The following is a 21,165-nucleotide window of genomic DNA, read 5'->3' on the forward strand; positions in this document are numbered from 1 at the left end:
CCTCAAGTTTGATGCTCCTGCCTGTGATGCTGCTCTTTGGGGGGGCTCCTAAACAGCACAACTCACCCAGGTGTGTGCATGCATCTCCCAGCGCCCTCCCTGGTGGGATACAGGGGACCCTGATGATGGCTGCAGCTCTGAGGCACCGTTTTTGTTAAAGCATAAAATATATAAATAAAATGGATTATGACTCCATAGTTCAGAATAAGTGTTTTTTCAGAATAAGTGGTAAGAGCCTGACTCTGGGTTGGAAAGGACAACTGGACAGGCAGCAACCTCCTCTCCATCATACCTCTCAAACAGCAACCTCACCTCAGGCTGCCGTGCAGTAACCATGATGGTAGAGGGAATTTAAGGTGGGTACTGATCATCTGAAAACAAGGCAAGACAGAACAACCCACCTCAAGCAACTCTCAGTCACTAGAAGCCTAGCAGTCAGAACAGACAGTGTCTCCATAGCTCACTGCCACCCATTCACAGACCACCAAAAATTTCCATTTAGGCTGCTACGTGGTGGTTATTGTAAATACTTCTGTGGCTTACCTGGGTGCAGGTGCAACAGGGGATGTCCATCACAGATCAGAGCCCCACAGCTCTCAGCTGTGTTCTCAAGAGCCACAATTTAAGCTTCAGATCTATCAGGAAAAACATGGGTTACCCAAGTTACTAAAAACTTAAATAGTACCAGGCACCAACCGAAGCCATCCAGAGCTACAATCAGCAGTTCTTATGTTGAGTTTTACATTGTAAAACATAAACAGAGAAGAAATTACAAACCACTCGCTCCCATCGGAGGCAGCAGCAGGCACAACAGGCAGTAGGTCACCCAGGAGTCTTTAAGAAGGAGAGCACAAAGGCCCACGGGGCAGGAGGTAAAACAACCTTCCATGAGGGAAAGCTGCCTGCTGGGAAGGCAAGGAAATGATGGAGGTTTCACCTGCTGGCACAGCCCTGCTCCAGAGCATCTTACAGCAGCTGTTGGACATGTTGTCCCAGCTGCAGTCAGACAATAAAAAAACACATTTGCTAGACTACAGCAAGGACAAAGCAACCTCTTGTAGAAAACCTTGTTCCCCAGGTAATGGTCCCTAGAGTCCTTAGGGGATGGACAGGCCAGCTACTCAGCTGCAATTAGCTGGACCCGGCTGTGGGGCTAAGCACAAGCAGCCCCTCCTTGTCAGGGAGCACCCCCGGAGTCTGCCGTATTGCACCCTTTCTGAGGGGGATCGGAGTGACCTGGGGACCTGCTTCCCCAGGCTGGTCCCCTGTCCACAGTTGGGGTCAGCACAACCTGCTCGGGCTGGCAGCTCCTCTGGAAGGGGCAGCCTTACGCAAGATGGAGCTTGGCTGAAGCTTATTGCAAAGCAAAGCCCTGTCTCAGTCACTGTTACTGACGTGATGGTTTTTGAAGGTCTAATCAATGCCAACATTTCAAGGAAGGATCAACAGGCTGCAAGCTGCTGATATGGTGATGCTCAGAAAACTACTAATAGGAACTGGGGACACTCAGAGGATGCTGGTACCAATCTGATTAGTTTCAGCCAAGTGTGTGATGGTTTGCTCACAAAGTGATGACAGGCTCTTGTAGTCTTCAGCCTGTAAATCCTCCTGGCTGTGAGGTGTCTCATCTCCCAAAGAGAATGGGCACACCAGTTCTTTCTCAGACCAGTGCAAGTACCCCAAATCTGAATTAGCTTTTGAGTGAACCACTGAAGTCGAGTTTTCCTTACCTGATGGTAATAAGAAATTAACACAGTTGTCATCTCCTGATGGTATCTTACCACCTGACCTGCTGCCTTAGAAGCAAAGGAAGGCTCACAAGGTTGCAGGCAATTCAAGGTGTGAGGGATTCAAAACAGTACTACTTCAAAGTCAGCATCAGCTGCTACATACACCTTGCTGAATGACATTGAACAGGAAGTAGACGATATGTCCCAGACCACTCCTGCCTTTCAATCTCAAATGCCACTGATCCAGCTGTGATCTGTTACTCTCCAAACAGTCAATCTCAACTCAAGACAGAGTGGTGACCTTCCTTGTTCTGCTTTCCTGGCACGACTCATGCCACCCTTCCTTGGTTTCATACTGCCTCTAGCGCCAGAACGGGAGCCCATCATCTCTGATGCCAACCACACCTTTCTCCAACAGGGATGCTCTTTCTCCCAGGCCCAGGCAAGGAACTCTCCTGGGCCTCCTCAATGATTCTGGCCACACATCAGTGAGTCTCTTGTTGCCAGACACTGGACTCTTCTTGTCCCTGAATGCCTCTAGAAATGTGGAGCAAAGAAAAAGAAAACCCCTAGAGCCAAAGAAGAAAACGAACATAATTAAAAATTAATTTCAATATAATGATTTGAATATCTCAGTGAGACAAGCACCAGGCTGCTGTATGTTTGGCGATGTGGGGAAGAACCTTCTGGTTCCCTGCCCTGGGGACACTTGTCAGCTTTAGTAAGTTTTACCCCACAGCTGTGAGCATGGTGAATTGAACAGCACAGAGACAGGCTACTTTTCACTGGGCAGGAGCACACTTACTATGGGACCTTACATTTCTTTCTGCAACCCTAGGCCATGGTGGACGGGCTATGATGCAGGTAGACTGCCCACCTGAGGCAGCAGCGTTTCTGTCTGTCTGTGAGGGATAGGCAGAGGGAGATGGGTGGATCATTAATGCTGTAGGACTCCTTTGAATAACAGAATCATAGAATATTTGTGATGGCACCGGCTGCAGGGAATAAGGGAGCCAGGTATCTGGGATGAGTCCAGCACTCAGTTCCCCCCTCAGCTTCAGGTCTGAAGGCCACCAGCATTACTCCGTAGCCTTTTGCCTTTGTGAGCAGAAGTATAGCAGCCATTGCTAAACCTCCTGAACAACAGTGGAATGCTGCTTCTTCCTCAAGACTTGTACTAAACAAGGGACATAAAAAGGCACGTGCCAGTGTCTTCTGCAGCTCGGTGTTGGCAACGCCACACGTGGACATACTGCATAGCCCCCACTCCTCTCTATGTTGGCCTTGCCAAATCCTAATCTTCCTGTTTGCCTATGCTCCTTCCTCACAGATGCTCCATCTTCTGCTCCCTTCCTTGAAGACGCTGCATCTCTCTGAAGGCTTCGGCTGCCTGCCAGGCTCTGTGTTCTCTCCCATTCCAGTTCACTCAGCTTCGCCTGAGGAAAGCATCTGGCTTTCCAAAGGGTTTGTTTCCTCAGCTGTTTTTCAGCACATAGTAGCATTAAATTTGACATTACCTTGTAGATGGTTCCATTCCGGCTTGGGAAGGGCAGTATAAAAAGCTCAGGACAGATTTGTAGCCTCTGCTGCCTTCCTGCAAGATGCTGGCTACATCACTTTAATACCTTCCCTGATTACCTCATCGAAAGGCAAAGCAGCTGTTCTCCTGTGGAAGGAGGGGGCAACAAGCACAAAGCATTGCTACAAAGCCACCTTCATGTCATGCTTTGCAGTACATGTCCAACACCTCAGAAAGGCAGTCAGCTTAAGAGCAGAACGTACCACACACAGAGCACTGGAATGGGTCCAGGAACTTTGTCCAAGGTCCTTGAAACCACTCCTTTCTTTTGTGAAAATCTGTGCTGGGCCATTATATCTAATGGTCATAGTCTTTATATCTTTTCTTGACCATCAATCTGCAAATCAACCTGCTCGGCAAGTACAGATGGGTGAGATACACCTTGTCCTGTAGAGCCGCAGGCATGAACCATAGCCATTGCCTTTCCCAGCCCACTGGCCATCCCCTTGACCAGAAGATGCTTTACAGAGTAGCAGGAGTACAGAGAAGATAGGAAGCTGCATAATCCTGAGCTGTCTGGCAGATCCAGATGCATCTATTTATCATTTCTTACATATGGTCCTGTCCCCACTACATAACTTCTTAAATTTTCAGGCTGAAGATGGAAATAACCCTGGTTAACAAAATAACCCCTTCTCATCCAACCTGCTTCCCAAAGAGCTCTGCAAGATGTTTAGACACACAAAGAGCTGCCAAACAGAGCAGGTTTCTGTGAAGTTTTTAAATGACGGGGAGTGAGCTGGAAAAGGTATGTCAGAAGTGTGACAGAGCATCCCACTGTGCTGCACCTTCACTTGGTCAGTCTAATTAAATTGTACAGAGGACGGATGTAGAAGTAACCAGGCAGCTCATCATCACCTCACTGTGAGGCAGGGGAGGTATTGCCTTTCCCAGCCAGTAAGCCACCGGGGAGGAGACTGTGCACTCTGACAGATGTCATTCCCACTGGCAACATCAACAAGGAAACAAGAACATTTTGCTGCAGGAAGACATTAATCACTTTTGTGCCAGCACCAACTTTGCCAATCTAGATCCAACTTCTTAAAGGGATTTAACTTCATTCTGGTTTTGTTTGAAAAGTCCTATCATGGCTACAGAATGTGCTTAAGGAAGGACAATAACGTGTTTGAACATCATTAATAGCCTGAAGAAGTGAGTGCTGCATTACCAGAAAAGCGATGAAGTCCCTAGTGAATGATGTAAGTGACCCCGGAGTACTACAAATAAGACCATTAAACTGTCCTGCACTATCATCTGTTTTGTGTATGTCTTCCATAACACAGGGGAAACTTCTTTGAAATTACTGGGAGGAAGGTTTAAACATTTTATTAGGGCCCTTTGCCTGCCAACTTGGACTATGAATCAAAAATCAACAGGGTTTGGGAAGAAAAAAATAGCTACCCAATGCGTAAAAGCACCTCTGAAACATACCTGGAACCAACTTTTCTATGCATAAAAACCCCATGATCTGAAAGCCCTCTGGACCTAAGAGATGTAAAAGTAAATTGAACACCTTGCTGGAACACTTCCAGTCTTGGGCAGCTCCTGAAGAGGAGAGAGCCTCTAGAGCCTCTGGAGCTCCTCTAGAGCCCCAGAAGAGCAGACCTAGAAAATGCCAGACAAGGCTTGATACACCCTGCCATGGACACCAGTAACTTAGAGGATGGATGGGGTGGGTGAATGTGTGGGGCAAGAAATTACATACCTGAAGGAAAAGAGGAAACATTTTTGTGATAAACCAATTTGATTTTTTTTCCTGCTTAACACATTTTAAAGCATACATTTGAAACTGCTAAAGAGCCTGCAATATTAAAATAGCTCTGAAAGGAGGAAGTTACCGAGCAGACCACTGATGAAGTGGTCAGAAAGGCACAGGACTTAGCATTTAACATGTGGCCCTGCCAGTTACTCTCATCAGAAACAGAAGAGCCTGAAAGAATTGGGGTTTTTTTAATCAAGGGTAAGGTTACACTAAAAATTGCTAAGGGAAAGATGTTCAAGGGTCTAATGTTTTTCTAAAACACTCTCTTATATTCTGCTCTGCTCTTTTGTATTCTGCCATTTAGGGATGGATGGCAGTCAAGGATCTTTTTGCAGTCTTCTGGGCCTAAGTAAAGTTAATTTATCACAGAAATTTTCACTTCTACATGGAAAGTTTAGTTGTCTTCATATAGTTTTTTCCCCCCCATATTAGGGCAAGAATTCTCTTTTCAAAGAAATTAGATCTCTGCTTGGAAATAAAATAAAAAACCTTTCTAAGTTAGCAAGAAAATTGTTGCTTAACTTTTATAATGTGAACTAGGAGGACTGACAGATAGACTGAAAACTTGTGAAAATACAACACATTAAAGTTGTTTCAGGGTTTGTGTGTTCGTTACTGTGTTTGTTAGGTAATGAGATGTAGCTGGTCAAGCTTTGCCCAATAGGAAATGGTTCACTTTGTGCAGTTCTGGTACATGCATGCACACACATAGGAGCTAAGCAGAGAACTGGAACAGGAAAACAGGAAAACCTGGTTGGTGTGACTGAAGAATGCACAGGGACACAGCAGCATGGAAAGGCTGGAAGGCCAGAAGGAAGAACAAAAAGGTTATTGAGAATGGTCCATTATTGGCACTTAGCCTGTCACTAAGATCCCAGTACAGCTACATGCAGCTTCTCAGGACACCCAAGTTGTGAGACAAAGAAAAATGGGTAAATCCTAATGATTCACAGAGTTGGGGCAGCTCCCAAAGGGTACAAAATGGTCCTTCCAAAACTAGCAATAAGGCTACCAACCTAAGAAGAATGCAAGTGATGAGAGGAGGACGCATCCCTTATCCTCCATGTCTCCGCAGAGCATCCCTGACAGACCTCTTGGACACAAGCATCTTGTTGCCGGAGTGCTGGGCTCACTCATGCGTTTGGGTGACTGTGAGCACGTGGATGTGAAAGTGTCAGTGAACGAGCAGTTTTAAATAGTCGCCGTCCCTTCCCATAACGTTTTGCGCTGACGCTTGCAACACTGCAAAGAGCAATGCTTGTTTCTGCAGTGTCAAGGTCCCAACATCACCATCATATCCTGCATTCCTCTTGGAAGAAGCATAAAACATTTTTCTTTCATTAGAATTCCCTGCCCTTTAAGACAGGCTGACCTTCTACCTCACACTGTATCTCCAGGACACCGTCTCCAAGTTGCCCAGTGCTGCATCAACTTTAACAGTCATAAGCTACAGCTCAGAGTGAGGATCTTAGCCCTGTATTTTATGTAGTTTCTGTGGCTGAATTATTCCCCATAATCTCTGTTTAAAGACAACAGTAAAGCTTTGCACCATTTGTTAGGGTCCTGTGGAACAGAAACATAGTGCAACGCACTGGATAAGGCTGGAATAGTAGAAGGAACTCGGGGACCATTGTGTAGCTGCCCATGGAAACAGCAGGCAATGTTGACAGGGAAGCTAAAAAAAAACATACTCTGTAGTAATGTCATTCTGATGCAAGATATTAACATCTTAAAACATTAAAGAAATAGTGTAGAAGAGAAAACTGCAGATTAATCCTTAATTGCTTTAAGGCCAGCAACTTTAACTGTAGTGTTTTTTTAAGCTTAATTCAGGTAGTAGAGTTCTTATGGGGAGAGGGATGCGCAGGTGTCTTTTAACACTTCCAAGTCTATTATGGCATTCTTTTGGAGCTAATTATTTGGACCCTTGCTCCACCACCTAGATGAGTCACTCTCCTCCATCAGGCTGCTAGGTCAAGTATCCAAGAGACATCCTCTTGAGCACTGCACTCAAGCTCTCTGGTACACCACCTCTGTCACACATTAAGGAGACAGCGTAATGAATAATAATTTTTCTTTATTGTTGCTTTGTAACATAAAATGAATAAATCCAGGATTCCAAAGTAAGGGGCATAAAAAAAACTGAGTAAGAGGAATGTGACATAACTAAGTCACATTTTTTTAAAAAAGGAGTCACAAGAATCTTTTCTCAATGCCTTTTCCTGCAATACATCTCCACAGCTCCATCTCACCCTGACATTTGCAGCCTGCTATTTGATCAGTGCTAGGACAGGTGGAAAGAACGGTACATTCATTATTATCCATATGCTAGTGCAGGAGTGAATCTTAATCCATGCAGGTGGAGGGGCACAGAGTCAGAAAAACTCTCTCTATAGCAGGACATGGCTGAAACACTTTTCATTCTGACTCTAACGTCACAGACTGGGACTCCTGAGGCAGGGGTTTTCAAGGCCAGGCCAAGGTGGAGGGACTCCTCCTGGCCCAGAGAACATTCTGCACTGCGGGCAGCCTGAGAGAGCACACACAGAGTCCCTCATGCCACTGAGCACAGCAGCACTTCCAGTCAGTTCTTTTCAGGGACACAGATGCTGGCAACAGCCACAATGAATAATGTGTTAGACTGAAGTGGGATCTCTCATCAAGGAGCTGCCTGATGGGACAACCACACCACTAGGATTTTCTAGAAAAATAATTACCTGTAACATCCATTGGGTATGGAATGAGAGTCCTGAACAGCCGCTGAGCCTCCAGGCAGCTGGATTAATTTTAAGTATATGCCCTGCTTCTTCTTCAATCACAAGTTCAATAATTCTGTCCTTCCACATGGAAAACCACCAGCAAGTAATTGAAAACAAAACTCTCCATACTGGTCTTGTGAGCTGTTCAGGCTCTTCCATATCCCAAGAATGCATCAAGCCAATTAACTGAAAGGGATGTTTGAATAAGATCTTCCTTCCCCTCCAGGAAGTAAGATCTTTTTCAGATATCTCCTTCAATTCCCTCCAGAAGGAAGGCATTTTACTACTAACAGGTGACCCTGCCTGCAGTCCACCTTACACAGTCCCACTGGATAAGGATGTAGCCTGCAACCTCCTCTGTCCTCTCTGAACTCACTGGCCTGGCTTCACATTTGCTGGGCCTTGAAACGCCTGCTTGAAGACAAGTTTTTTAAGCTGATCCAGTTTATTGTCTCTCAAGGCATCCCGTATGGCACTGAAGAAACTGAAGTAGTGCTGGAAGTTGTGCATCATGAGCAGGACACCGGCCAACAGCTCATTGGTCACAAGGAGATGATGGACGTAGGCACGAGTATGCCTCTGACAGCAGTAACAGGTGCATCCTTCCAGCAAAGGACCAAAATCATCTTGGTATCTAAGGAGGAAGAAATGTTGGATAACATCAAAGGTAAGAAGACACATTCAAGCAATAAAAAGTATCCAGTTACTACATGGCCTTTTTGCAGGGACCTGAGCCTCAAAGTCCTGAGGGCCTGAACCCAGCTGCTTCAAGATGTGTTGATATCTATGATCAGCACTGTTGGCATGAAGGACTTTAAATATCATGACAGAACTCACTACAGAGCCAAAAGGCCACACATCTAAGTCAGAGGGTAACTTTTACTACATCACAGCTAGCAGCACAGAGGGGCCTTATCTGCACCTTGCCTGACAGAAAAGCTGCAGTGCAAGACACCTCACTAGCTATCACACAGTCTATGAAGGCAGAAGCCATCAGAAACAAGGATTTACTGATTCCACTATTGACAGAACGGCATTCCCCTCTACTGCAAGATACACCATTCTCAAAAAGTAGAGAGAGGATGGAGCAAATCAACAGACATCTACTCAGCCAGCCTAGCAGTAGCTGTGGAAAAGAGAAGGAAGGACAGGTGGTAACACTGACCAAAGTTTTTGTAAAGTATTCAGAAATTGCAGAATTGCTCTGCAGCTGCCCAAACTGAGTCAGAAAGTGGCAGCTCTCCATAGTTTAAATAAAATCTAGCATCTCAAGATGATCCAAGTGAGATGTGGAAGACCAAAATGATCCCCAGACAACCTTTGTGAACCTACTGTCTTTCAGCTGGAACATAGTTATGACCACAGTATATCTGCTGGATAAATGATCAGAAAACCCCTGGTTTTAAGTCAGGCAAAAGACAGTGCTTTCAGCCATACACTTTGCATGATAACAAGCTAGAAAGCTTGTTCAACACTCTCCATTCAATGTCCAGAAGTACTGTCCTCAACACCTTCATGTTTTATGAAGTGTCCCATCCAGCTACTGACCACATGAAATCAAATACAGAGGACAAAAGCATCGTATTTAGTGATAGAGCTGCAGGTACCCTCCTCAAACTCACGCACCTTTTGTCCTTCAGAAATATCTCAAAAGGTGTAATTTCTGTGTCAGCTTTGGAGATTTCATCCTGGTCTTCTTCAGCACCATTCTTCTCCAGGTCCTGGGTCCCATTTTCTTTCAAAACTGTTTTAAATAAAAAGACAACACCCTTTTATGAACAGACAGCAAGGGCAGACAAAGGGCAGCAAGCTAACAGTACCTATTTCTGCTCTTCTCTTGCCAGGTGAAAAATCCTCCCACAAAGTTCCACCTCTTTCCTACAGTAACTATTTTTCTTTAATTGTCATAGATCAGTTAATACAATTTTAAATTATTAAAACAGCAAAAAACAAGTGAAAACTAATTTACTAAATGTAAAGAAAAATTAGAGCTGAAACAACAGTAAAGCTTTTTGCTGCTCTGCTGAGCTGAATTGTTAATAAAATGTCAAAAATATTTCCAGTCTGAACCGCATGCTGAACAGAATGCAACCACCTGAACAAATCGATTTTATCGAGATTTTGTTAGACAGACAACTCATCTGCATTCAATCTTTCTACTTTCCAGGCTGTCATCAGGCTCAGAGATTTAGATGGGGTTTTTGTTTGTTGTTGTTGTTGTGTTGGGGTTTTTTTGTTGGGTTTTTTTTCTAAACAATTGGAATCAAAAGAGGTTGGCAGCACTAATGCAGAAGATGTCGATTCTATATCTGCCTTTTCAGCAGCCTATCTTAAAAATAAAAAATCGACCCATAATTTTGTAGGTTTGCATTTGTAGGTGCATTCTTAAGCAGGAGATGTATCTGGAAACATCAATATTACTGTTTGTATAATCCATGTCTACTGAGTGTTGAACAAACAGAACAAAGAGCTTGTCCTTACCCGAACTCTTGTGATTTAAGAATAAAGTGAGACAAGGTAAAGAACAACAAAGAGAACGGTTAAAAAACTAGCAGCAAGGACAAAGAAAGAAAATGTTCTGTACTATTCAGCTGGTTTTGTATTATCCAGGCATGAAAAGCCGCTAGGTTCTTCACAGGAGAAAAAAAAATGTAAAAAATTTTACTGGATTAAAAACATTTAATAGACCAAAACAAAACAGCTGCTTGAAACACATTTGATAGATGCTTTAACGGGTGATACACATGCTCCCATCTCACAGCATAATGAAGTAATGAGTTATGAACATCTCCTTTTTGTTTTGATATGAACTGATGAATGCAAGGACAGAGAGAAAAGCTACCCAAAGAAATGGGATCCCTAACTTTTGTCAGCTAGAAAAAAGAAGGGATTTCAAAAATATATCATTAAAACAGGCACATATTCAGCTAATTCTAGAGATTACGTACCTTAGATCTCCTCTTAATAGGTCCAGCCTTCACCGCTAACGGTAACAGAAAAATTTGCCAATGGTGTCAAACAAAAACCTCTCTATTCAGTAAGTGTTACTTGAGCATATTTTGGCAAATCAGACATTCAGACTGTAGGTTGAGTCCTCAAGTTTGCCTCAACAGGTTTCACACCAAAAAAAGCAACTCTTGACAGTGGAACTCCAGTTTTTCCAGTGGTTAATGCTTTTATTTCAGGAACAAAAAAATTCAAATACAGGTTCCTCCAAAGTACGAATGATGCTTGCCACAATACCAGCTAATACAGAAAAAAATATAATGACCATCAAGAAGCCCACCTGCTGCTTCAGGATGTGAATGGCAGTCGTAACTGAACACCAAGGCACAGCCTCGCTCTGTTACTTGGAAGGGAAAGAAACTCTCAAAAATGTCCACTCCCCTTTCAATGCACTCAAGCACCTCATCTGGTTTGCCTACACCATGGATGATTCTGTAAGAGACACACAAGAAGACAAATCTAGAATATCCTGAGTAGAAGCAAGCAGGTATCTGAAGAAGAGACACATACAGCACATGTAGCTTATCCCTGCAACTGCTTATCAGAAGGCAGGTAAGTGGGTACAAAAGTCATCACTCAGAATCCTGTGTGCTTCCATTTCCCCACCTCCAACCTATCCAGTACAGGGCGGTCTTTTCTTTATCTGACATTTGGAAGACAGCAATAATCCCTCATTCACTGTGGAAAACCTTCATTCTGTTCATTATGTTTGAAGTGATTTGGTTTCTTTCACACACACATAAATACACTTAGATTCAAAATTCCCCTAACATCTATGGCATAGAACAGATAGTTTCTTTAGTTGTGTTTGTGCCCTGGGGAACTACCAGTTTCCAGACACATAGACCCTTTCTTGGTAATTGTTTAGGAGACAGTCTAAAAAGACTTGATCAAGAGCAGCAGAGACAGCAGTAGATGGCTGGTCAAAGATGCAAGTCCTTCAGGTGACAGACACATCATATAGCACTTGAAGAACTGCCTGGAGGAGAATGCAGTAATGAGAAATGTCATAGGAAAAAGAAATGTTCCTTGCTTTATTCTTCCCTCCTCTTTACATTCTATCTGCTCAAATGATTTACCCAAAAACCTGGGCTATAACATCTCCTGGGATATGGCATTAAGTGCCAGGAAGAGCCCAGCTGGATTGCCATCAATGGTAATAGAGATCCTGCTGCTCGCCAAATTTAGCTGGCAGCTTCCCTGAGGGTGGGTGAAGCAGTAGAGAACAGAGCAGAGCCTGCTCTCCTGCAGGTGCATGGCTGGGCTGACAGCAGCAGAAGCTAATGTAGGGCAATGATCTAAACAGATAATTAGGAAAATACACAGGGGCTGATAAATGAAGTCACAAGGTGCCATTTTTAGTCCCTTTTCTAAGTACAATTAAATTGATGAGCACAGAATAAGAACAGGAGAAGTTCACAGCATGAGTGTCTTATGTTTCAGGGTCTCATGGCAGGGAGAAAGGGATACTTAATAGTTAAAGTAGTAGCTCTGCATATATGATCAAAACCATTGCTAAAACTTATCTTTGCACAGGTAAGGACAAACATTTGTTCTTGGCAAGGGTTCTGACGCTACTGAAAATGAAAATAAATGTTCCAAGAGACTTCAGCATCTTTAGGTACATGGAAGGACTCTAAAGAGAACATTCACAAGATCATTTCATCATCACACAAAAAGCTTCTTGGGTGAAGCACAGGAAGTGTTTGTCTTCTAGAGAATTTCATACTGGGGTAGAACACAGTTGCAAAACAACTTCTCCAGTCAGAATGGCAAAGGTGATTCAGGAAAGCAGGACTGTCTGAAATTCACTTGAGGTACTTACAACACCCCTTAGGGCTTTCTTCCTACAAAGAGGTCAGAAACACTTGTCTTAACCAGACAAGCAACTATTTGACAGATGAGGCAGATGCACTGGTAGCCACTAAGGTTAGCTAAGTAGATTGGACTCTAATGCTCCCAGGGGATCTTTTTAAGTAGCTCAACCAAACAGGATGGCAACAGCACAGCACGCCTTCTAATTGTCAGGAAAATTCAAACCCCAGGCACCACTAAGCATGAACAAGCTGCAACACCAGACATATGCTTTCACATTTCATTTCCTTTTGAACACCATTAGGTCAGAGCAATGCTCATCTAGCAGAGGGCAGCACAACTACAGAAAGACATCAGGGCCTGAGTCACTCTTCAAGAAACAATGAAAAAAGCACCTACACCACTTCTGTTGCAGCTGCTCGTGTAAGAGCAACCCATGCAAAAGCCAGCAAGCTCAACCCAACACTAAGAAACCTCTCCACTTCTGAACCACTAGCAAATACTAGGACACGTTTTCTGGAAGTCTTTAGTTACTGTTATTCATTGGTAAGAGTCAAGAACGCTGCCACTCCTGTCCAGTCTCTGGCACAGATGTGATGGACATAACTGACAACTCAGGATACACAACGGTCCCCACACTACACCAGTCCAAGCAGAGAAGAGAATTGCTTTGGGCCAGGCTGTACCACCTCTCGTAGTTCACAGGCTCAGTGCCTGAGGCACTAGGTCAGAGCTGGCTGCCGTGAGGTCGTGGAAGCACTGCCTGGTTCTGTCAGCACCCCTCTCTGCCCTGCTCCAGTTCAGACCAGAGAGAGAACTGGAAATACAGACAGTTGTTCTGAGAAGAGGTCCCTGTAATAGGTTGATAACAACGTTCTTGTGTGAGTTGAACTTCAAGTAAGCCATGGCCTCAGAGGCCAAATGCGAGCAGCCCAGATATATCTTACCTGAAATTCTTCCTAAAAAAAGTAAAGACAACTTGAATTAAAATCTTGATTATTCTCCAAACGTGGACAATACTCAAACACACAGCATGAGCACAGCTTGGTGCCAGCTGCTGCTAAAAACTGAAACAAGGGTTGAAGACTACAGCCTGACAGTGGTAGGATTTATGCAGCCTGGCACACACACGGAGCTGTGCAATACAGTGATTCTTTCCTACTGTGATACTGCACAGCAGCCTGTAGATGCTCCTCATAGTAGGACAGATGGAATTCTTGGGATGCTGCCCACACAACTTACCTTGGTTTATCTTCTGGCAGCTCTGCTGTGACAGAAGCTATCAGTTTGAACTTGGTCTCCTTGGCCATGGCACATCCCTGGAAGCCATCTAGCAGAAAGCCACCCACAGGTCGTTTGGCAGTCTCCCTGGCTGATCTGAGCCTCTCTTCCAAGATATCTCCACCTTCAATTGCCCCAAACATTACACTTCCTTGTAGTTCCTGGCCCAGGGAAAAAGCTACAAGTGTTAGAGCATGCTCTCTCAAAGACACGTAAGACATCTCACAACCCAGACTCCAGATGCCTGCTACTTAAGCCCAAACATTCCCAGGAACTTGCCAGAGCCACAGTGTTTCATCCCGTGTAAGACTATTCCCCACACAACACTGTGAAGTCCAAGTGTAAGGTAGAAACGGGATTAGGAGAGACAAGATTCTGCTCCTTACCTGGACGCTTGCTGAGAATTTTGGTGCCATTCTTCCCACCTCCATATAGAAGGCAATAACCACAGACCATCTCTGTCCATGGCTTTTTAGAGATGGCCCCTCAGCACTGCGTGTGTCAGTGCAGAATATAAAGTGGATGCCATTATCCTGACTGTCAGACAACAGGTCTCACAATGAATTGGCTTTCAGGGGATACCAGTATCAGCTCTTGTCACCCCTTTTCATTTGTACTACAGACTCAGACAGTATGTCCCCTTTCACCAACAGGGAGGGAAGTTTCAAAGCTGCTGGAAGAAATAAAAGAATAGCACTGGCAAATTCTAGCAAGTCCTTTCTCACTTGGAACTGAGGGGATTTGGGAGCAAAAAGATGGGTTTTCTCAATCTGAGTAAGATCCTACTTTGCCCATGTATATAGCATGGATATAAGTGAAAGAAATGCCCTACAGTCCAAAAGCAAAAAAAAAAAAAAAAAGGGAAAAAAAAAAAAGAAGTTAAAATAGTTCTCCTCCACTAGTACAGATGGGCATTCTGGTGAAGGAGGCAAGTTATTAAGAGAAGAGAGCGGCAGAAGGAAAACCCACTGTGCTACTATTCACACCTCACCCAGGACTGTCACCTGGGCCTTCTCTGATCTGTGTGTGACACAATTTCCTACTGAATCACATCCTGGGACTGGCCCAGGATGCAGCACAGACCAAAAAGCAGCTGTGGTGCTACTGCCCCAATATTTTGGATACCTTACCGGTGATTTTTCTAGCAGCTGAAAGCATACATCCAGGAAGGAAAGGGACCTATCCACAGACTTCTTGGCCCTTTTTCTACCACCTTCCCCAGAAATGGTGTCTCCATCAGAAATGCACTGGAACCAGTCTGGCTGGATGACCCGTTGTATGTCCATGAACTTGGAAGCTGTCATTTCCATGCGCCCTGAGTTTCCCCACAGGGACACTGCCTGTCGAGGTAGAATAGGAATGAACATTAGTTACAAAGTTTAACATATCTTAAGAGTTTGGTGGAATATCAGATACTGGAATGATACTCCACAGATAAATTCTCCAGGAGCATGGCTCAGATAATCAGCTGCACTTGGCACAACGTGTGAAAGGAGATAAAGGATTGAACTGGGATTTTTAGGATATTATTTGGTGAAACCTTCACACTCAACACAGTAAATTCTCCACATTTGGAAGGCCCTGAGATACAGCAGCTAGCCTATAATCACACAAACTAGCGGCAGAATTGGGAAAAAGAAAAAAGAAAAAAAAAGAAAATATTTAACTCCCATCAAACTTATGTTGTCACCTCATGAAAAGCAGCAAAGGCTGCAATAGGAAATACACCTCACTGGTCTTCTGTACACAACACAAAACCAATAAGCTATTTCCTCTTCCGAGCAGTGAATTCATACCCCGCATTGTATACATGCCTATGCAAGCCACACAGACACAGTGAGAAGAATAAAAAAGGTTGCTAGGCAATTTAATGTTAGAATCCAATGTTATTATAGGTCCCAAATTCAGCCACTTAAGAAGGGACTGAAATTCCAAGTACAGAAGAAATACACAGCTTTCAAAATGAGTCAACCTAAGAAATGGCAGGTACTCATCAGGATTTCACAGTCTTCTCAGTCTCTTCATATGCTTTCCATTCTGTGTGTGCACATGGGCACCAATCTTCCATCATTACTCCATGCTACCCTCAAAAGATTTTAAAGCAAGACAAAAGCACCTGCACAGAGAGGTTATGTTACCTGGGCTAGCAGGTGTCACCATTAAATTCACTAAACCTTCAGACTCACAAAATGCTACTGCAGCCACTGCAACTATGCACGCTACCGTGTTTCATCCTATTCCTCAGGATCTGTAATTAACCTGTGAGTGAAGCTTGGCAGCTGCTTTTGTTGTATCAGTATTAGACTTGTGACACTGCTGTTGCAATATTTTAAAGGGGTATTCAAGCAGGTTAAGTATTGGGCTTAAGCCCTTTAGTTCTTTTCATCTGCAACTCCCATTAGTGCTTTTTAAAATGAGGAACAGTTTTCAGATATCAGAAATAGCTTGTAGCTTGAAGTGTTATGGGCAATTCTGGGGGCTTGAGGTTTCAAACACATTCTCCTAGCCTATGCCAGACAGATCGATTAAGCAGTGCAGTTCTCATGCATACTAATTCACAAACTGAACTTAATCAGCTGATGCAAAAAATAGGAGCAGAACTATTTTTTTTTTCATCTGGTCTCCACAAAAACCAAACAGAATTGTGCAAATACACCACATGCCTGTCCTCCAGTCCATCTCTCCTCATTACTTCTGGCCTCATCAGCCAATTTCACTAAATTTGAGTAACAAACCAACAGGCAGAAGTCTCCAAAGTAATAACATTTTTGTAAATTTCCCATTTAAAAAAAAAAAAAATTCAACTCCAAAAGAGGGAGATCTCAAAATAGTACCTGCAGAATAACTGGAATTTAGCAGCTGTATGTTGTTCTGCAGCAGCATGTCAGCCAGTTAGTACCTGCTGCCTCTCATGTGAGAGCATCAAGGAACAGCTGGTGAAGGCAGGCAGAGACAAGTCAGAAATGTTTGTGCCAAAGGGTACAGAGTCTGATCAAGTCTAGTTACCTTCATTCTGCTCTCCAGAGGGAAAAAGCTGCTGTAATAAATAAAATAGCCACATGGCTTAGAGAACTGAGCGTTACCCCACGATTATTTAAATTCAGCCTGTGCCAGGCTTTCTGGCACAGCATCCAGAGCTTTCTGTCCCATTGTTTTCAGAAAGCTTTCAAAAGTATTTGTCAGCACAGACCCAGCTGCAGAAGGCTTTGCAACAAGGTGACAAATCTTCACTAGCTTCATAAAAAAAAAAAAGGCCAAATCAAACCTGCAGCACCCAGGCTTAGATCACTGCTATCACCTCCCAGCTGCACAGAGTTGAGACAAGCCACAGAGAGACAGGGCTCAGCCTGCTTCCCAGCAGCAAAGAATATACACTGACAGCTGGATGGCAGTAGCTATCCTCTGTCATTTAGTGACCTTTCACCAAACGTGACCATACCCAAACAGGCCTGAGACCTTATCTGAGCAGGTGTTAAGAGAGGCCCCTCCAGGCCAAAGCTGTGGCCAGCAGCAGGTAGTGTGTGGACTGCATGGGGAACACGCATGGCTGTGGGATGGAATGGGCAAACATCTGCAACACTACACACTCCTGGATTGCTGAGCCACCTTCCTGCAGAAGTACTAAGTTCTTCCCCTTTGTGGGCCTGTAGCAGGCTACATACACACAGAGGGGTTCAGGTTTGCTGCTTATCAGTGCCATCACCGTAAGCCTGTACAGCATATAAGCTGGAACACACGTATTTTCTTTTACTACCATATTAACCACAACAGCATTGGAGTCCAGAGCTCTCCTTTCTATCTGAATTGCTACTTAACTCTTCAAGAACTGTTCAGGCAACACACTGCCAAGTAAGAAAAAGTCCAGCTTTATTTAGCTGGATGTATAAGCATGTAAATGACGTTCCCCTTTGTGCAAATATTTATTTTTCTACACAGCATAAAAAAAAAAAATCTTGTGGCTGTCTAAGCACATCCACACAGAGGAGGGGAGGCCTGGCAGCTTTCTTTAGGGAACTTTAAGTAGATTCTTGCAAGTCTTTACAGTTACTGTACCTTGTTAGTGTTGTAGCCAGATGGACAGGGAGCGACTGGGTCATGAAGGGAGCAGTACAGCACCATGTCTGGCATACCTGGGAAGAGTGTGACAGACAGAGTAGTCTCATGAACCAAAACAAAGCCAATGCAAATACGTGGTTTGTAAATTTGCAGAAGGGAACAGGGTATTCTTCCACAAATAAGTACATCCGTTCTGACACACACAAAAAAACCCCAACCTGTTCATTTGATCTCTCAGCACCAAAGGCAGACTTTTCCCCCAGCTTTACTAGCTGCAGGGAGAAGCGCAGCATCAGGACAAACCATCAGATAATACCTTTGCTTCTGCAGCCTACATAGCTCCTTTGAGATTTATTTATGTTTCTTATTGATTAATACTCCTGCTACTGAAATTTGCCAGACCCAACAGGTGACTCACCTGACCACTCAACCGATACACTGGAGACATCTGACATAATCTAAACTTGAGCAACACCCTCAAGCCTAGAACTCTTAAGGAAGGACAACGTGTAGTGAGAAAACAGATCAGCTACAGAAACGATAAATTTATCATCCCTGCCAGACTGTAGGTTGCAAATGCCATAGAGAAAGCTAGATAGTATGTCTTGATGACATACAGTTTTCTCTTCACAGATAGTCAGTGAAATTGATGAAGCCTCCAAGAATTTTCAGATAAAAGGGATTTAAAATTTTTCTTGAAGGAATAACTTATCCCAAAGCAGGTGAGGTTTATTGAAAACTAGATGCAAATCTCCTTTGGAAACCCAAGCCCTAACTTTGCTTATGTAATGAAGCGCCTGTCCAAAAACTTGATGTGCTTTTTTTAAAAAAGTTTGGCCTGAGTATACAGGACAAAAATGTTAAAATATTTTTTAAAATTATAAAATACATTATTGTATACATTAATAAGATACACACAACTGGCATATGCAAAACATTCACAAAAGTACTTCAGTGTCGATAAAAGTATTAGCAACTCAAAAGTTTTTTCTTTCAAAGTCTACTAGATTTCATATATAAAGAACTGTCTGTACATTACAGAAATTAAACAGACACACCAACACTTCAACAGGATTTACACTATACCCATGTAGCCTGAGATACTCAAACAAGCGTCCCAAAGAAGCAGCTCACTGACTTGGCTGATCATCCTCCAGTTCTCTGAGCTACCTCCCCAGATACAAATACAGGCTACCATAGATATTCACACAAGATCACAGAATCACAGAATGTTGGAGATTGGAAGGGACCTCAAAAGATCATCTAGTCCAATCCCCCTGCTGGAGCAGGAACACCTAAATGAGATCACACAGGAAGGCGTCCAGGCGGGTCTTGAATGTCTCCAGAGAAGGAGACTCCACAACCTCCCTGGGCAGCCTGTTCCAGTGCTCAGATACTTACTCTGCATTCACTGTGCACTCAGGTTCCTTTGCCACATGAGCCTGACAGCAGTGATCTTAGTTGCACACTGCATGTGGTCAGGCCTTTACTGATCTGTCATGACAATCAGAGGAAAAACCCAGGACAGTCACAAACACGGGAACTGTCGCTTTACTCATTCTTACCACCAAGGTGTTAAGATAAAGACTTTGTTCATGAACTGCTCCAAGAATGGAGGACAGGGATTGATGAAGGTCACAAAGGCTTGGTGCAGTGGCTGAGGGGTATGGTAACATTGACTGTTCTGCATTTGACTACCTGTAAGTTCAGTATATTCCTAAAACTACTTAACATGAAAAAACGGAAGAAGAATATAGGCAGCAAGTACAGTCTGACTGCTAAACTGACAGGAATAAAGAACAGGGAAAAAATGAGCTTCTCTACCTGCTTCTTTAGCTCCTCAAAGCTCCTGCAAATCCAACATGGGTCCAAAAAAAATTCCTGCTAACATCCTCTCAGAACAGGAACAGCTCAGAGGCAGAAGTGTCTACCAGCTGAGACTGATTTGATGCAGGGTGCTTTACCTGTTTATTCTTCACACTGGAAAAAGATTTCCTGTTGGAAATCTTCAGAGGAAACCAACTGCTTTATGAGAATCAAAAAAGCCAGCTTGACCAGAAAGATACTGTCAGGAAATGTATTTGGACAGCGGTATGAGGAAGGCCATTTTAATGACAATTTCTAATTCTCCCCATCAAAAGAGTCTGAAATTGTATTTGGCAATAACCATTTGCAGCAGTGACTGGGGGCTACAGCGAAACCACTCTTAGTTTTAGCCTTAATTTTTGAGTTAAGCCCATCCCAGTCAGTGTTGAAGTCCCCAAAGAGAAGGCTGAGTGCAGAAAAAGAGAAATAAAGCAAAATGACATATTTTTGGAGCTTGACTGAAGGATTTCTGGCCAAATTACTGACCACACACTACTTCAAAGTCTTCTTTAGTGCCACTTTGAGTGCCTAAATGTGGAAAGCCTATGCCTACACTTTTCTGCCCTACTATACTACCTAAAAATGCACCAGTGGATCCATCTGCATTATCCCTCCAGACGTACAAGCAAACACACACACACTTTACCTATAAATTTTGCAGCTCCTTCTTTATACTCTTCCAGGACCTCATGAATTTCTGCCCTGCATCCAGATACAGAAACACATTAACTAAGCAAACAACTGTCAAGAAAGTTAAGCAGTTTCATAACTAAGGCTTCTCCTTCCATGCTTATATATTGTGTGAACCTGGACTAGTTGCCATCCAGCTACCAGGCAGCAAAGCAGGGACAGACAGAACTAAACGGCAGAGACACAGCTAACAAACCAGGACACTCATAATTCTGTGGCAATGAGACAGAGCTTTTACCCACTATCCTAGTTTCGCTAGGATACCGTTAATTATTTTCTTAGTAGCTAGAAAACACTGTGTTTTGGTTTCAGTGTGGGATTTGTTATGAGAAGAATGTTGATAATGTACAAGGACATGATGCTTGGTGGGTAGTCTGCAAGTGCAAAGGACTAGGGGGGGAAAGTGTAGTAATTAGCAAACCCCATAATTAACATTTGGATATGCCAATAAGATATTCCATATCACGTCATGTTCAGTATATTAACAAGGGTTGACCTGAAAGCAGAGGAGTTCTCTCAGGAATCACTTGGGCTCACTCTTCAGGATTGCAGTTTCAGGTTTGGGGTTCCTTTTCGATCCTCCACTATTGTTATCAGCGGGTGATGAGCAACTGTACTGTG

At 43.6% G+C, this 21,165-nt stretch overlaps 1 protein-coding gene across 1 annotated transcript; it reads right to left on the minus strand.

Moving 5' to 3' along the window:
* Positions 1–8,202: 8,202 nt before the first annotated feature.
* Positions 8,203–20,549, minus strand: QTRT2 (queuine tRNA-ribosyltransferase accessory subunit 2). Its single transcript, XM_029087061.1, has 8 exons — positions 20,501–20,549; positions 17,986–18,062; positions 15,063–15,272; positions 13,894–14,093; positions 11,117–11,268; positions 11,074–11,076; positions 9,457–9,574; positions 8,203–8,464 (listed from the first exon to the last, which is right to left on the minus strand). The coding sequence occupies exons 2-8, from the start codon at positions 18,058–18,060 to the stop codon at positions 8,203–8,205; spliced, it is 1,020 nt and encodes a 339-aa protein (XP_028942894.1). The 5' UTR covers positions 18,061–18,062; positions 20,501–20,549.
* Between the last annotated feature and the right edge of the window lie 616 nt (positions 20,550–21,165).

The sequence above is a fragment of the Antrostomus carolinensis genome, unplaced genomic scaffold, assembly GCF_000700745.2.
Source record: "Antrostomus carolinensis isolate BGI_N321 unplaced genomic scaffold, ASM70074v2 scaffold18849, whole genome shotgun sequence".
Classification (NCBI taxonomy): domain Eukaryota; kingdom Metazoa; phylum Chordata; class Aves; order Caprimulgiformes; family Caprimulgidae; genus Antrostomus; species Antrostomus carolinensis.

What these genes read in the sequence shown, in the direction of transcription:
- QTRT2 (XM_029087061.1), bottom strand. Translation starts at nt 18,060, where the DNA reads ATGCCAGACATGGTGCTGTACTGCTCCCTTCATGACCCAGTCGCTCCC. An exon ending in CTGCCAGAAGATAAACCAAG is followed by an intron (nt 11,269 to 13,893) that starts GTAAGTTGTGTG and finishes TGTCTCTTACAG; the next exon opens with AATCATCCATGGTGTAGGCA. An exon ending in ATATTTCTGAAGGACAAAAG is followed by an intron (nt 8,465 to 9,456) that starts GTGCGTGAGTTT and finishes CTTCCTCCTTAG; the next exon opens with ATACCAAGATGATTTTGGTC.